The following is an 18733-nucleotide window of genomic DNA, read 5'->3' as shown; positions in this document are numbered from 1 at the left end:
TGAGCTTTGATTTTTTTTTTTTTTTAACTAGGCTTCCTGGTCAGAAAACTAGGGGATCCTCCCTTGGTCTCCATTGCTAAGCCCTAGAATTGTGCACTCACATAACCACACTCAGCTTTGTATGGGAGGACTAAGGATCCAAACAAGGTCTTCATGTGCTCACTCCAAGGGTTGTTGCTCACTAAGGCATCTCTGTGGATTTTAAAGCGAAGCATTAGCATAAAAACAAAACAAAAAGAGTCTATTTGGGCACAAGTCTAGAAGACCTACAGGGGCTGACTACCAAGCCACCATCATTTGCCTTCATGGATCATGGAATTTATGTTTCAAATTTTGATAAATGTCACCTTTTCAGTGAGATGTTCCTAGGCCATCATCTTCAAATATTCTCTTCCTACTTCTTTGCCCAATCTGCATTCCATATTGTGTTTATTTGTCTTCTTTCTCAGTTTTCATTCTCCAGTACAGTCACAGTTTATGTGTTTAATGTCACTTATTAACCATTTTTCCTAATGCAATATAAGTTCTATAAGGTTAGAGAATTTTGATAGTTCTATTCACTACTGTCCCTATAGCTTTAAGATGTAGAACATTGCATGGTACACTTGAACCCCTGGTGAATGCATAGAACTTACACGAATAAATCAATTGATTAGTTCCTGTACCATGCTTGTTCTTGATAACAGACAGGTAGAGGTAAGCAACAGACACAGGAGTCCTGCTCTTACAGAGGTTACAGGCTAGCAGAGAAATCAAAACAAGCAAACAAATATGTAATTCCAGATGGAGAAGATTTCCCCAGAGGAAAATATAACAGGCTAACAAAAACATAAGCATCAGGTTGGCTGCTGTCTTCTTTCAAGCATTGACTATATGACAGTAGAAATGACTGCTTTCATTTTAGATCCCTCATCTCAGAACAATACAGTCTGAGCTTCAATCTCTATTATTTTTCCTAGAAAAGACACAGAAACAGCTTACAAAGACAATGCCCTAGTTGGTGGATTTCTAAATTGCAGACCTTAGGCCCTTTAAGAGAGCATTGCTACCTTGTTATATTAAAGACTATGCCCAGCCGTTACACTCAGACATTGTTTGTTCAACCTAGGAGGATGGGTCTTTTTTAAAACATCTATTGGGGCTGAACAAAGATGGTTCAGCAGTTAACAGCATCGGATGCTCTTCTGGACAGAACCTGGTAGTTCACAATAGTCCATAACTTCAGTTTCAGGGAATTAAATGCTCTCTTCTGGTCTCCTCAGACCCCAGACATATACCTGATGCACAACCATGCTTATGGACAAAACAGCCATACATATAAAAATTAATTCACTAGTAATTAACTTTTAAAACAAACTACCAAAGCACGCTATCCCACCACCCTCATGATAGCTTTCAAACCACCTACAGATCGATCTGACAACAGATATAGAAATTTTTAAGACTCTGAGGCAGTTGAAGAAGTAGAAGAAGAGGTGCTGCTCTTCAGTGCTGATGAATATATAGAATTAATATTGTGAAAATATGGCTAACTTACTGGATGTTATCTATAGATTCACTGCAATTGCCATCAAAATGCCAGTGTTTTTCATCACATAAGTAGAAAAAGCAATACTAAAATCCATATGGAATCAAGAAGAACCCAAGTAACCCCAGCAATCCTTAGAGCAATGTTTCTCAACCTTCCTAACACTGTGACCCCTTAAGACAGTTCCTCATGTTGTGCTGAGCCACAGTAATAAGATTATTTTGTTGTTACTTCATAACTGTAATTTTGCTACTGTTATTAATCATAATGTGAATATCTGATAGGGAGGATATCTAATATGCATATTATCATGACCCAGGGATTGAGAATCAGTGCCTTAGAGCAAAAATCAATTTTGGAGGAATCACACAATTTGTGCTTTCAAATGACACTACCTAACTATAGTAACACAAATAGTTTGGGATTGGTACACAGTCAAACAGACAAGTGATCTAGAACAAAGGGTCCAGAAATAAATACACACCTACATCCATCCAATTTTTAACAAAAGGAGAAAAAACATACAGTGGAGAAAAGGCAGCCATTTAACTAATGGTGCTGGAAAACGCTATATCCACATTTATAAAAATGAAACTAGATTCATCTCTCTCACCATGCACAGAATCACTTTAAAAAGGCATCAAAGAACTAAATGTGAGACCTGGAACTTTGAAACTGTCAAGGGAAATCAAAAGCAAATTGCTCACAGAGACAGACATAGGTAGGATTTTCTGGAAAAGACTCATAGCACAGGGTATGATCCAAAGAATTGACAAATGAGATTATATAAGGTTTAAAAGTTTCTTCGTAGCAAACAAAATGATCAGCAGAGGCAAGAAATAGAATGGGATGATGCCTTTGCATCATCTACAGCATATGAAAAAAAAAAAAAAAACTGCAGAAGAACCAGAACTCACTAATCCAGTCAATAACAAGTCTAATGGACTAAACAGAGTTTTAAAAGAAAGCAACACACATCATACAACAATGCTTTAACTATTAGAGAAACATAGATTAAAACATCTTTAAGACTCGATCTCACCCTCTTCAGAATGACTGTCATCAAGAAAGGATAGTACAACGATACTGGTGACCATAGGGTAGAAAAAAGGCCATGTACACAGCTGTTTGGAATGTAGACCACTAAAGCCAATGAGGAGATCAGTGAGAGGATACTCAAAAACTAAAAATAAGGCTACCATGTGAGCTAGCTGTTTGGGAAGTATACCTAAAGGACTTAGCGTTACACCACAGGGATAATTGTTCATCTGTGTTTATTGCTGCATTGTTCACAACAGACCAAAATAATGGAATTATTCTAGGTATCCATCAAGCTGATGAGTAAATAAAAAAACTGTAGGACATAAAAATATTGGAATTTTAACCATCACTAAACATAATTGAAATCATTATGCCAACAAGAAAATGAATATAGCCAGAAGGCATGGTGTTAAGTGAAATGTCAGACTAAGAAAGACAAACCCCACATTTCATCTTATAAGTTTAGGTTTTATGGTGTGTGTGTGTGTGTGTGTGTGTGTGTGTGTGTCTGTCTGTCTGTCTGTCTGTCTGTCTGTCTTTCTGTCTGAACATAAAAGTAGAAAGGCTGCCAGGAGAGGAGCAAACAAGAACTTAAAGAAGCTCAGGCAGAGCAAGAGAGAGAGAATGATACAACCCATGTATCATAAAAGCTTTCAAGACTGTACGTTGGGGAAAAGTAGACCAACAAGAGGGGATTGACAGGGCATGGATAAAGCATGATGCATCTGCATGAGACTGACGTAATGAAGTGCATTACTTTGTATGCTAACTTTGAAAATTAAATGGCAACAAAAGATGAGATTTTCAACATAATTTCATATTGCCTTTATGTAAAGTAAATTTACATATGTGTGTTTCATTAATTTAAACCTAAAAGCAATTACACAAAAAAACAAATTATACACGTTACTTGAGAGCCATGTGATATTTCATAGATTTCTATGGTATATGATCTATGTAGATTTTACTTTTATTGATTATTATTATTATGTGGGGAGGGTGCACATGCCATGATGTGCTTGTGGTGGACAGAGGACAATGTTGTGGAATTGGTTCCTTCCTTTTTTTTTTTTTTTCTTTAATGTAGGTACCAGATATTTAACTCAGGCTATCAGACTTGCGATGTTGGGTAGCAAGCCCTTTTCTGCTTTGCCCTGCCTGCCCTAGTCAATTTAGTTGTGATGAATCAAAATTCGTTCAGTATATCCAATCAACCTAAGTATCTTCAAGTTCAGATATGAGAATGACACTAAGACATGGGATGACAACTGAGGAGGTGGTCATGCTCTTAAGGAAGCCATGGCCCTCTTAATAGCCAGACTGAAGGAGAACAGAATTATAGCATAGAAAAGGAACAGAGGATAAAAAGTACATCATAAAACAGTGTAAGAAGGTGGACAGAGACCTGTAAGAGGGAGTAGGAAGAAAGACTGCAGAAAGAAACCAAAAGCACACTCAGTTTTCCTTTCCTTTTCTTTTTTAAAGGAAAACATTTCACTATGTAATCCAGGATGTCAACTTCTGTTCTCCTAGCTCAGCCTTGCAAGGGTTGAAATTGTGAGCATGAGTCACCACCACTCTCAACACTGTTTTGTTCTCTCTGGCTTCTTACAGTACTTTGGATTAACACCAGGGCTGTGTTCACACTCCCAAGTGCCCTGCAATGGAGGTGTATCTTTAGATCTTTATTTCATCATCATCACCATCATCATCATCATCATCATCATCATCATTTTGAGATATATCCAAGGCTAGATATTCAGTCCTTAAAGCCGTGATGCACCTTCTTTTGCTTTTCCAGTAGCTGAGACTGAAGGCTGAGCAATTATGCCCTGCTTGTATTGTTGTTGTTGTTGCTAGTGGTGATGGTTTTTTTTCAAGATAGGGTTTCTTTGTGTAGCCCTGTCTGCCATGGAATTTGTTCTGCAGACTAGTCTGGCCTTGTGCTCCGAGATCCACCTGCCTCTGCCTCCTGAAGGATGGGACAAAAGACATTTGCCACCACCACCCCTGGCTCTAGCTTGTGCTTTTAAATACTGAGAGAGCAGAAGTTCTTTTATTTTTAAAAACACACAGTTATAAGTATAATTTCAAATTTTAAGATTTATTTTATTTTTATTTATGTGTGCTGTGGGTGCATTGCCCATGAAGCCCAGAAAAAGGTATCAGATCTCCTGCAATTAGTTTCAGGTTGTTGTGAGTCACCCCATGTGGGTCTTGGAGTTCGAACTAAACCCAGGTCCTCTGGAAGAGCATGATGTGGTCCTAGCCACTTTAACCATCTCTCTAGCACAGTGACTTCATGTACACTATAAGCCAGATAAGCAGGGCATCTACCTCCCTCAAAATACAACTTCTGGGGGACTGGAGCAGTAACTCAGTGATTAAGAATGAGATATCTGATGGCTCTGGCCTCCAAGGACATCTCTCTTCACACAGAGACATGCATAAATACAGTGAGAGAGACAGAGAGAGACAGAGAGAAAGAGAGAGAGAGACAGAGACAGAGACAGAGACGAGAGAGGATTCAAAATAATGGAGGGGCAGTTAAAATAATAGTCTTGTTTTCTTTCTAAAAATATTTTATATGAACTTTAAATTAGCATATTTGGTCTTTTCTGAAAGGAAGAAAGATTAAATTGCTATAATCACACAGAAATGGCAAAGCTCTTAAAATCCTAACCTGGCCTTTTTTTCAATGAATCACATCATGATTTTTCAAACTCAAGCAGTTTTGTCTTGGTTTTTTTTTTTTTTTTTTTTTTTTTTTTGGTTTTCGAGACAGGGTTTCTCTGTTTAGCCTTGGCTGTCCTAGAGTCACTCTGTAGACCAGGCTGGCCTGAACTCACAGGAATCCGCCTGCCTCTGCTTCCCAAGTGCTGAGATTAAAGGCATACACCATCACGCCTGGCAACAGCAGTTTTTTCTAATGTGATAAAAGAAAATTAAAATATAAAATGGTTTAAAATGTTGGCTACTTGTGAGTTCATATTTCTGGCACAAGTTTTACTTTACCATTAAAAGTTCATGGTTGATAATGAGTGACTTTAATTAGTAACCTTTAATAATCCTGTAAAAATATGATGGGCTCCAAGTGGTCAGAGAGAAGAAAAATTCTCATCATCAGAAAACAAATAAAGAAAAGGAGGTGTGGCTTTATTCTGCATACTGATAAGCTCAAGAGCAATTCCTAGAAATTCTTCAGATAGAATATTAAGCAGTGATTTATAATAAATTCAGAAGAGTAACTATGATTACTAGAAAGTAACACAAATTTGCCAAGAGCAAGAACACTAAATTATGCTTATTTTTCCACTGAATAGTGTTACCAGCTTGCTGTGGCAGAGTAATAGAGTAGATAAAATGTCTTGATTTCAGCAAAGCATTGAAAAGCACTTTATAATGTGCTTAGGGAATAGAAAAAGAAATTTAGACAGGATGATAGGACCCTTCATAGAATATGTCTCCTTGGTAAAAATTCCCCAGAGAAAAGCACAGCATTAAGAGGGAAATCCAGATGACAATGTCGGGCATTTGAAGATGCTGAGAAAAGGCAGTTGGCAGTTCATTCTATGGATTAATTAATTGAGATTAGCATAACAATATATAAAGGAACAAATGTGAAAAGTTTTGAATCTAAGCAAGCAAAGTCCCTTCATTTGAATTTACTTTAAGTTTGAGAGAGTGTTTGTACTTGATTCCTATCAAAGAATGGAACCATAAGATGCACTTACAATCCCATTTCAAAGAGTGATGATATATGAAAACACATCTTCATCACTTGCATCCTCTGTCACTTGATTGAGCTTACCCTGAATCCTTCAGAAAAACATTAAGGATATTGACAACACACACACACACACACACACACACACACACACACAATTATAAATGGATAAAAACAATAAAAAGTTCTATCATCCTGCTGAAACAAAAAGCCTATGAGAGCACAATATGTCTGAGTTTGCAGAGTCTGGTACAGTGTCTGTAAACATTGGAAACAGGCACAGTACAGGGAAACACACAGAAATTGGAAAGGAAGAGCATCTGTGAACATGTGCGTCCTTGTTAATAATGGAATGGGCCACTGTCAGCATGGGATTCAGTTTTGTATCTGAGCATCCTAGCAGTCAAGGCAAGGATACAAACATATTCAATGACCCTTGTATCATACCAAACCTTCATTATTATCCAGAAGCAATATAGATACCTTCTGCAATACAATACTGGAAAGAATGTCTTGTGGGATGCCTAAGGAACAAACACAATGTGAAAGATTGAAAAGTTCTCAGAACACAGGATGTTGGCTGAATGTTCATTATTCTCTTTCAAAGAAAGAGCAGAAAAAGATCAAACACCGTTTAGTAAAAACTAATTACGTTAGGGACCAGTTTGGGTGTACTCGCAGGATACGGGTCAATAGTGTTCAGGTTCACTCCAGGCTCTGAGATGTCGTAGCAAAGAGACAGGAACTGAAGTGTCCTTAAGATAGTCCTTTTGAAACCAGAGTTTTGCCATTATCTGGGCAGTGGAAAATTTGAAGTTGAGTTTCCTGGCAAGAATGAACAGCGGAGCTATTTCATATCGGTAACTAAGTGCCAGGTCTCTTGCTTACATTGGAGGGTCACACGATGTTAGTATCACATCAAGGGATGAAGTAATAGAGATGGTATATTTAGGGCACAGTGATGGGGGGGGGGGCAGGGGTGTGAGAGATCAGACATCGTTCCCTGTGAAAAGTAGACAACAAGTAGCCCTGGTATATTCAGTCAGACCGCTGAAGAAGCCAGAGTAAAACCATCCTTAAATATACGAAGAACTTCCAGGGGGAGGTGGGAGCAAAGAAGCATTCATTCTTTGTGAGCCTGAAGGACCAAAGGCAAGGTTCTCTATGGAGTCGAGTCCGGCGAGGAAGCAGTTTACCAAGAGTGGGGCTGTTTGGTAGATTCAGGACGGACCCTGGAAGGATTTAAAGAGAAACTCAACAGATGTCTTTCAGTTATGCTTAAAGATAACCATGATGGGAATTGAGAAACTTGACCAGAGAACCTTTGATCACGTGCATTCACTGACCACTGAAGTACAACCTGCGCATGCCCAGGACTGTGTATGCGCACCGTCTAGCCTCAGCTCCGATAGAAGCCTCCTCCTGAGTCGCTTATGGATTTTCAGACCAAGTTCTAAGTCACTTACATTTGCCAGAGCCTTCTTCAGACACACAGACAAGAAGCAATAAGCACTATTCCCCAAGTCCCCTGATTACCTTTGATCATGTTAGAGCTTTACAGAGATTATAGTGATCTTCGTATTAGGGTGTTAATACATAGGCCTCAAGTTACCTCAGTGTGAAAAATACCAACATGTCATGTTAAGTTTTTGTTGCTTTGCAGTGGAAGGTGAGACGTGCTGCGGAGAGACGTCAGGTGAAAACCGTACATCTCTCATGGAAAAATCATGTACCAAGGACATTTCACAGAGCACTGAGTTTACATAAAGACAGATAAATTTAGGATAAAAGAGTCAAATAATGAGCTTCGGCCCTACTAATCTGGTCATGGGGCCTTGACTCATTAGATAGCTTATCCTCCAGACATATACATGCCATGCATGCCCCAAGAAGGTCATCTGAAGTCACTTATACCAGCCAGCTAGTGTAAAGTCATCATAATCTGGCATGCACATACAAACATCTTCCATTTAGTATACTGAAGTGCCCACACCATCATAGCAATACTTGAAATTTTATGAAAAATCATAAGTGTGGTTAATTTCTTCATATAAATGGTTCCCAAGGACTGCCTTTTTTTTTTTATTTAAGTAATTTATTCAGATTACATCTCAGTTGTTATCCTCTCACTTGTATCTTCCCATTCGCCCCTCCCTCCCTCTTTCACCCTATTCCCCTCCCCTAGGTCTGTGTGTTTCCATATGTCTCTTTGGCATGCTGTATTTTAATCCCACAATCCCATACCATGTATGCCTTAATGATTTCCCCTCCTCCAAAAGTTTCTCAGCAGAACTGGCTGTCCACCAAAATAGTTACGGAAGAATGCATTCTGGGGAGAAATGTGTAATGTGTCAGTATCAGCAAAGCACACTTGCTGAAGCGCCATGACATGTCCACATCAGATACCCGCTCTGTGTTGTTTCATTTACATTCACAGTTGTTTTGGGTCTGTGTGTGTGTGTGTGTGTGTGTGTGTGTGTGTGTGTTTGTGTGTGTGTGTGTGTGTGGCCATTGCTGAGGTTCCTTTGGCAAAGCATCAGCTGCGCTTTTTTTGAGTGCTTCATTTGCATGTCATTTTAATTCTAGCTAAGAGCACCTGCTCTGAAGTCACCTGCTTTGGAATCAGGACTTCATTTGTTCAAACAAGAACCTGTCTTTTTCTGCTCAGCCTTCTTGCTAAATTAAATTTAGGAAATTGATTCTTAATTAACTAAGGGAAAAAGTTGATGACACTTTTCTTGGCTAAACGGAGCAGCCTTGAGACTGGTAATATTTACTTTCTCATAAATACTCTTTTCATCTTAAAATAATCAGTGCCTTCCAAATGAAGAGTTTGGATAAGAATAAATTTTGTCTGAGACAAAATAGAAACACTTCAGATAAAATAAAGGCCAAATGCTGTTATGGGATGATTTTGAAGTAGTATGTTTATCTCATGGTCATTTTAAACTGATCACAAAGATCACCTTTGTAAGTTGTTCCTGAATACTGAACAAGGCTATTTTCCAGTTTGCAGCCCTATATTCATAGCCTTTCAATATTCAATTTAACTGTGTGTATGGGTGTATCAAGGCTACATTAGTAGACTATTGAAGTCCATAAGCCAGTTATCAGAATGTTTTTAAATACACACAATACACATAAATACAAAAGGTAAAATTATGATGAAATTCAAGGATTGAGGATCAAACATGCTTATGATATGGCAAGGCACATACATCCTTTATTATTAATGCATTTTTAAAAACTTAGCCAGGGTTTAATGACATCCATAATCTTGAAATAATGATTAGAAAAATCACTATTCAAGATGAGACAATTAGATTTTTTGTTTATGATATAAAATGTGATATGCAAATATCTGTCATTTCTGAGTAACGAAGCTGTAAGTGCTGTTAATTCTATCATACTGAGGGGAAAAGTCATGCTTTTTCCTACCCATGTTCAAAATGCCCTACGTTCTATACATATCCCTGGGAAACCTATGGACCTGGATGAAGACACCATTGTCCATGCTTATATTCAACTCCCCCAAAAGATGCTATGGAGCAAAAACATGTTCCTTCTGTTCTGTGAAATAGCAATTAATGGCATTGTAGCACACACTGTGGCTGAGCATGGATTGAAAGCCTGGAGCTGCGCTGTGGCGAGGTGCATACTATCAGACATGCAAGGGACATCAATGCTGTCTTTAAAATCTTCAATCGCTACTAAACTAAGTACAGAATCTACCCCGGGAGCTTCTCCTCTCCTGACTTGCAGCCTTCTCATGTTCAACTTCCTCCTGGAATGGATCACTCTAGTAAATGTCTCATGCTGAAGCATGCTCCCCGCCCCCCTGCAGTCCATCTCAAACACAAAGTGCTCATCTTCCCCTCCCCTGCCTTTTACCACCATCCTGTATATACCCCCCTTGTCCATTTCCCCACGTGTATAAATTCCAATAGGTAGAGACTCCTCAGATGATCAGTGAACTGGGCAGTTTTGGCATGGCATGTTTCCCAAAAATAAAATACTCCATGTACATTTTCTGGGCTGAAATGGCTGCTGTAGGGAAACTTGGATTTACAGGATGGGCCCTCTTGGCTCTTCTCAGCTGCCTTGCAGGTGTTCACTAGCTCCAGCTGACTGATAAGTTAGTGAACTCTAAGGACATTCACGCGTGTCACCCTGACTCACACAGTCCCGTGGCCTAGGACAATCCCTTCACTGCATCCATTCTGTTTCGTCTGCACCTTCAGGACTGTTTGGTCAGTGTCTTCTCCAGGGAGTCCCCTTTAAACCCAGGCTCAGTTCCAGGATGCCCCCACATTTAAAAGAGTCTCCAACTGTGTGCCATGCTTTCTTGCCTTCATCATGAGATTTTAGATAATTTTAAAAACCGTTCCCTCACTTTTATTTTGCATTGCATAACCTCTCAGGGAGTTAACTCCTAGAGAAATAAATTTCTCCCTTTCTCAGCAGCTACTGCCTACCTCTAATTTTTTCATGTAGGGGTAGGCCTTGAGAAACACCAGCGTGTTGACTGGTACTGCCACTTTCAGCTCCTGTTTAAGGAACTACTTTCTTAAGATTTCATGGATACAGCATGTCAAGTCTAAAAGACACCATGCAGCACCAGGTGTTCTGACACTCCAGGGTTTACAGTCTTTCTGCCTTCTCTTCCACAGTGTTGCCAGAGTCTTGGGTATTATAATGCAGATAACCAACTATCGCTTATCTTTTTATAAATAAAGTTTTATTGTCACTGGTCTGTTGCCTATAGCAGCTTTCATATTACAAGTGTAAAACCAAGTAGTTAGGACAGTTAGAATGACCTGACGGATTAAAATATTTGTTACCTGGCTCGTTAGAGAATGCGCTTTCTAACCTGTGGTTGGTATGTTTTTCCTCACTGGGGTGGAATGAAGTTTGAGACAACAGTTACCATGCCACTGTTTCACAATGCCCACCCCTACATGAAAAACTATAGGTAGACAGTGGCTGCTGAGGGAGAAGAAATCCATTTTCTCTGGGAGTTAACTTCTTGATCTATCTCAAATTGTGTGCCCTAGATACATACACGTATGAGCAACACGAAATGGATTCTGTGGGTTTAACATATATGTGTATACACACACACACACACACACACACACACACACACACACACACACACATATACATATATATATATATATATATATATATATATATATTTACAGAAGAAAAGGTCATGGCTTGGAGAGGGATTGGAAATAACATAGGAGGTCTTAAAAGGGAAGAGTGGGGGTTTGAAATAATGAACCCCATGGAAGAGACAAAGGAAAGATTGTAGGGTCCGAAGGGATGGAGGATACCAGGAGAATGTGGACCAATGAATCAACTAACCAGGCTTATGTGGGCTCACAGAGACTGAAGTGGCAAGCATAGAGTCTCCAATGGTCCGCACCGGGTCCTCTGGCTACATTAGAGTTGTTAGCTGGGTGTTTTTGTGGGGTTTCTAGCATTGGGAGCCGGTGTATCTCTGAATCTTTTTGTCTGCTCGTGGGACTCTTCCAGCCTCTGTATAGGTCTTTTGCCTTTCTTCTTTTATCTTATGTGTCATATTTGGCTACTGTCTCTTCAGGCCTGCTCTTTTCTGATGGGAAATAGAAGAAGAGCAGATATGGGGGAGAATGGAGGGAGGGAAGAGTTTAGAGGAGGGGGAATGAAAACTGTGATTGGGATGTATTGTATAAGAAAAGAATCCATTTTCAACTATATACATACATATATGCATATATATATACATATATATATATAATTTTCAACAATTTTTTAGATAACTATTCAGAGACAAACTTGTTATTCAGGCCATAACTAGCCAGTCCCTGACTAGAGATCAGGGCACTGCTAGTCTAGCATGATAAATAGACTTGCAAGTCTTTTTGGTGCAAGCCACAAGGAGATTGAGTTTAATTCCTCTGAATTTTCTGGATGTAAGTAATGATGAGATTTAGTCATTAAGGGGTTCTGATTTGTTTTGATAGCTTGTATTCCAATGTCCATTTTGAACAGACTCCTCTCTTATTTGAGCTTCCTTGGGAGCTCAGCCATCATCCTATCTCTTCCACAACCCTAGAAGTCTCATACTTGCAGATACATCATTACAGTGATTAATAGAAAATACTTGCTCATTACTTCTGACCCCTGGCATTCAAATGTGAGGAGAAAGAACTTCAAGCCCTTTTCTTTAGCAATTTGACTGCACCATTAGAAACTGCACAGGTGGCAGAGAAAACCAGGATTTTTCCATGTTCTTCCTATTGATATAACAAATTGTAAATTAGAATCCATAAGCACTGTCAGACCCTGGCAATGGGTGCTCAGCTTAGTAATTGTGACATGCAATGCCTGGTTTTTCCAACTTGGCAAACACCAAGTGTTTCCTGCTTCTTGGAGAGGAAAGTGGCTACAATAAGCTTTCCCAGATAGGAGAGCAAGAACCACTCTTCAGTCTTGCTTAGGGTTTCCTTTAGGTGAGGAGCTGTATGGGAAAATCACAGATCCCTAAGTGTTAACATTTAAATACAGTACCAACACACACACACACACACACACACACACACACACACACACACACACACAAAACTTAACACCTACAACCATGTCTTCATCAGTTAACTTGCAAAAAGAGCCCCATTTATACTAAATAACATACTTCACTGTGATGTTTAAAATGCTCAGGAATTGTTTAGCTCAAGCCTGTTCAGGTGGATCTGATGTTTTATTTGCTTTGTGATGATTAAGCACGGTTCTCAACAAACTTCTCTTTTTCTGTTCCTTTGCAGCTTTCTCCTTGTATTTGGTTGTTTGATTTTGTCAGTGTTTTCTACCATCCCTGAGCACACAAAATTGGCTTCAAGTTGCCTCTTAATTTTGGTAAGTGAAATATATATTTTTATATATATATTTATATATATATATATATTTAAATTATATTATATATATGTGTGTGTGTATGAATGTGCATGAAGTTTATGTAATATAGCAGTTGTGTATAATATTTATGCTATTCCTTTTATACTACTGTTTATCCAGAAAGATTGTTACTATGAAACAAAAAATTGTCAAAGATCACTGACTTGTTTTGCCATCAGTTTAACCTATAGTCAAGCATGGGAAATCCATGCAGAAATATTCAGAATGCTATTAGACAACAATATCATGTCCTGTGGGTGTATCCAGAGAGGAAGGCAATGCTTAAAGGCAGCTTCGATTATATTCACCTCTGCTAATAAACAATTACAACAAAAGTCAGCATGCATGTGATTTCTCATTATTGCTAAAAAGCTACAGGGTGGAAAGCACTTTCCAATAACTGAATTTAGCAATAGCTGACTATAATTGGCTAAAAAAGCTGTGTGCATGTGGTTCTTCATATGAAAACAGAAGGCCCTTTATGCTCTTTTCAACTAACCAACTGTATTATGAGTTCGTTGCTAATGCAGTTACCTGGTGAGAAGCTGCAGATTTCTGTTTCCATTATGCTGTCAGTCCTGAAACACACAGAATTATCCAATTCTCTTTAAAATGGAAAAAGACCCCAAGATATTTTAGTCTGGGTTATTCTGAGCCTTTTAAGCCCTTGTAGTTTCTATTACAATGAAACCATAGCACTGTGTGCTCCAATCACATCTGATTGAAAGGTTGGTTCATTTACATCCATTTCAACCTGGCTCACTTTGTCCAAAATTATTAGACTTGACAGCCTCAGAACTGTGTGAATGAACTGGAACAACTCAATTCTGTAAAGGGTGATGGAACAGAGGAAACAGGAGAGATGGTGTGAGATGGTTTCTGTGAAGTAACAGAGATTGGTTGCATATGACTCTCATTTAATTTGCAAAGATTCCATGTCATAGAGGTGGGAAAGGAAAGATTTCAATGCATGTAATATGAGAGGGTGTAGATGCTTTCTTGCCTTCTGTGTTCATATGGCTGATTTTGCTTGACGTTGCTAAAACAACACAAAGTCCATCAGTCTTATGTTAGGGAGCAAACATTTTTAATCGAGAACGAATCTACTACAACTTCTCTCCATATGCTTTGTGCTCAGTGCTATATTGCTAATGTTATGGATTCAATTTCTAAACACAAGGGAGGGAACAGAAAGAGGGAAAGCACTTCGGAGTTTGTTCCATTTGCAGTTTCCATTTGGGGAGCAAGTAGGCTTTTAGCTTGGTCCACCCCTCTTCTTATTACAAATGACTTTTCAAGCTTGAGATCTAAGACTCGGCTGATTTTAGGTTCACACAGAACCAGGAATTGTGGTTTGAAGATGTACATATGACTTTCAGACCTGGAATAAAAGTTTTAAAACATTTTTTTTAAAAAGCAAAATTGATCAACTGCATGAACAAGCATGTTTAGAACAAATCGGCCAGCAGGAATCCCATAAAGAGATTTAATTCATAGCCATGTCAAGAATCCTGAAGCGATGGCGTGTGTCCTTAAAATCCCTGACCACAGTGCCGCCTTCACCGGTGAGCTTCTAAGCAGTAAAATGGAAATCATGTAAGATGTGTGATTTTGGCCTTTGCACACTCCATCATGAGTCAAAGCCTGACTCTTCAAGCATGCTGTCTCATGAACCACTGATCAGATCTGACAACCAGGACATGTCTTAGTAAGTAAGGATGCTCATGGTTAATCATTTTGATCACGCTGAAGCATGATCCTGGGGGCATCATTCATCTTGGGCAGGTGCTCCACTCTAGCCACATTCCCCAGACCTGCCTGTGTCAGTCTTGAACATCTTAAGACTTCTTAGCAGGGCAGAACAAAGTGCTTGTGCAGGCGAGTCTTCATTTTGAGCAACTACCTCATGCTGCAGAAAGACTCTTCAGAGGGGTGCTGTCATAGTGTAGTAGAGGGAAGAAATATTAATTTCCTATTTGGCAGACTATATCGTCACATTATCAGAGTATCAGTTTTAAAACTAAAGTGTGTTCTAGAGACTTGCCTAGAAATAAGTAGGCTATTGCAAAGATAAGATGTCAGTGCTACCTCCAAAAACAAAAACAAAAACAAAAAAAAAAAACTTCAATAAATAAAAATTAAAATGAAATAATTGCTTTTTCTTTCTTCATTCGGAATTGACAAGTTGAAATTTTTTTCACAATGAGCACAGTATATACATTATATTTATAGTCTACATGCATTATATATAGTAGACATTGGATTATAGACTATTGGGAAAATATAGAAACACTGAATGACTTAGGAACTCTTTTGTTATCCTTTTACATGTATGTTTAAGATGGTTAACCAGATTTCAAGACTGTCTGCCCTATGTGCATATAATCAAATAGAATCTAAAAATCTCAGTTCTAGCTGGCTGGGCTTTTGTTGGTTGCTTGGTTTTAGCTGCCAACATAGAGAATACCTAAAATTTTATTATCCAAATATTAATAGGAAGGGCTATTGAAATATAAACAAATGTTTACAATAAATTATCCATTTCACCAGACAGGGTCTAGCTACATACTTTGGACTGGTTCAAACAATTCACCTGCCTCAGACTGTAGAGCCTTGTCACCATGCCCAAATAATGTGATGTTTTAATCCTTTGATGTACACAGTTGGTATACAAACACAATATTAGAGGAATATTTATAATCAGATATAAATAATGGATCACCTTGTATATTTTGTTATAATTATTTATTTTAGGTTTCCTTGAAAGTATGTTCATTATGGTAAGGTATTTTCTATAACTCCTGCACAAATAACAGGCATCTATACATCTAGAAAGAGCCCACACACTGTTGGCAAACCTGTCCATAAACAAACCTCCCAGAAATGTCTTGGATGCTCTATTTTCCATCTCATGGTTTCATTGAGATCAGCAGTGTAATGCATTCAGGCCATTGCATGACTGTTGCCTTGCTCACTCACTGGCCCCATGAAGATGATTCCAGTTCTTTATCTTGTTACACAAAGAGGACAAGGCAATACTCTCATCCATACTTACACTTCCAGGCATAGTATAAAACTGAGATCTATAAACTGGCCTCCATTCCAAACTGGGTTGATGCTTTGTTGATGCTCACTTTCAGTTTCTGTTGGGTAAAGTCCTACTTACCTGATTCCCTCAGTGATCTTGGACATAAATATCTGCAGACAGACCTTACTTGGTTAAACTCTATTTTGATCTTTGGTTTTTTTTTTTTAAACATTGCAATTTTGGAAATTAATTCTTCACCAAAGTTTTCTCAGTAAACAAGATTTCGGGAAAGTGGCAAAATAAGAAGCGCCAGTGTCACTCTACCTTGACCTACGTCAGCGTTATCTTAAGTGACTACTTTTAGAAATATGGGATCTGTTGAATGCTTACAATTCTAGGAAAAGTTTAAGACAGTTAGCTGTCATTAATTTCAATTTCAGCCTTTAGCACAGTGAGAGCCATGTATCCACTAAGGTCAGCCCACTGCCGGCAGCTATTTCAGTGTTCTAGACGTAGCCTACATCATGTTTGCAGGAGCCAGGTTTGGGTCAAAAATGATCTTATCCGTATATCAAAGATCTGGTTCTGATTTCCAATTGCTATTTCTCATCACAGATCAGGAGGGGAAGCAGCCACTGTTTCTGTTATATCTCATTCCATTAGTGCAGTCTACGCAGCTGAGGTGATTTCTAGAGGGAATTTAAATGTCTTTTTTTCCTGTGTTTCTGGATTTGAAGCACATTCCTTATGAATATAATTGTGGCATCAGCAACTAGAAGAAGCAGAGACAGGCCTGTGAAGGGCCAGAGCTTTCTGTATCATCAAAGTTATGCTGCTATCAGTTCAGATTAGCTGTACAACTTGAACATGTTCCTATGGTAACCACAAAAAATAGCTATAGAATGTACACAAGAGAAAGTGCAGAAGGTGTTTAGATACTTCACCACCAAATAAAAACCATTGAAACATTAAAAGAGGAAAAGATGTAGAAAAAAATATGGTGCATACAAAACAAAGAATGGTGTGGGAAAGGCAGGAATTCACTAATATTACAGACTTCTTTAAATATAAATGGGTCAAAGTTTCTAGGCAAAATGCAGGGTTTTGAAGAAGAGATTTTTAAAAAACATGTACTACCTACAAGATAGCTACTTTAGATCAATGACACAAACATCTTAATAATAAAAGGATCAAAAGTATATCCCATGCAAGCAGTAACTGAAAGAGGACAGAAAAAGATATGCAAAATGCAATAGACACAATATACTTCAAGACGGAATAGGGTTAGGAAAATAGAAATACCTTTTAAAATAGAAGGACATTATAGTTTCAAAGTTTCATTATAAAACTGTAAATATAAAGACTTCAAAATAACAAAGACAGTATTAAGACTTAAAACCTTGTACCCAACAACTGACTGCCAAATACAGCAAGCAAAAACCTGTAGTGTTGGAGAAACAAATAAGCTGTGAGTTGGAAGATAGAAACATCCCACTATTAGTTAGTAACTAGCAAGAAGAGAAATAAAGAAACATGAGTTGCTGGTGCCCCGTTTTTGACCACGTCCCCTGGATGGGGAGGCCTGGTGGCACTCAGAGAAAGGATAGCAGCCTACCAAGAAGAGACTCGATACCCTATGAGCATATACAGGGGGAGGAGGTCTCCCTCAGTCACAGTCATAGGGGAGGGGAGTAGGGGGAAAGCGGGAGGGAGGGAGGAATGGGAGGATACAGGGGATGGGCTAAAAACTAAGATGTAATATGAATAAATTAATAAAATATTTTTTAAAAAAAGAAACATGAGCTGGAGCCATAGTAAACAACTAGATCCAACAGGTGTGAACAGAACACTTTGCTCAAGAGCGAGCATACACATTTTCCCAAGGGCATATAGGACATTTTTCACAATGGAGAGATGTTAACTTGCAAATTAAGTTTCAATAGATTTTTAAAAGATAAATATTAGTCAAAAAAAGATATCTTCTCTTTTCATAGAAGAATGAATTTTAAAATCAGTACAGGAAACAACACTGAAATGTTCACAAATCTGTGGAAAATACACAATACACTCATAAACAACTGAGTGGGTTAAGGAAGAGATCAAAGATATGAATGAAACAAAACACAACTTATTGAAACTCATAGGACATAGTCAAAGCAAGGTTAAGAAGCAGGAAGAGGGGCTAGAGAGATGGCTCAGAGGTTAAGAGTTCAATTCACATGGTAGCTCACAAGCATCTCTTCTGGCCTGCAGGCAAAATGCTTTATACATAATAAATAAATAAATCTTAAAAAAAAAAAAAGAAGAAGAAGAAGAAGAAGAAACAGGAAGATATGTACCGCACTCCCTCCTCCCCAAGTTTCAGGGAATCATTGTGTTAGAAAGTCTGGAAAAATAAAGAGCGTGAGGAACTGGGTGACTATAAAGAAACAATATCTTTTGGACACGGCAGGATTGCTGTGCTTAC

General features: G+C 38.4%; 1 protein-coding gene across 3 annotated transcripts in view; it reads left to right on the top strand.

Annotated features, from left to right (window-relative positions):
- The window catches only part of Kcnq5 (potassium voltage-gated channel subfamily Q member 5), a 536287-nt gene that overhangs the window by 336831 nt on the left and 180723 nt on the right, over positions 1 to 18733 (top strand). For all 3 annotated transcript variants that reach the window (XM_051152962.1, XM_051152961.1, XM_051152963.1), the window contains exon 2: positions 13109 to 13199. In XM_051152962.1, coding sequence (XP_051008919.1) covers positions 13109 to 13199 — 91 coding nt within the window. The remainder of the gene's footprint in view (positions 1 to 13108; positions 13200 to 18733) is intronic.

Source organism: Acomys russatus, chromosome 11, assembly GCF_903995435.1.
Source record: "Acomys russatus chromosome 11, mAcoRus1.1, whole genome shotgun sequence".
NCBI classification, from domain to species: domain Eukaryota; kingdom Metazoa; phylum Chordata; class Mammalia; order Rodentia; family Muridae; genus Acomys; species Acomys russatus.
The sequence above is the reverse complement of the archived record's forward strand: the minus strand, read 5'-3'. Positions and strand labels throughout refer to the sequence as shown.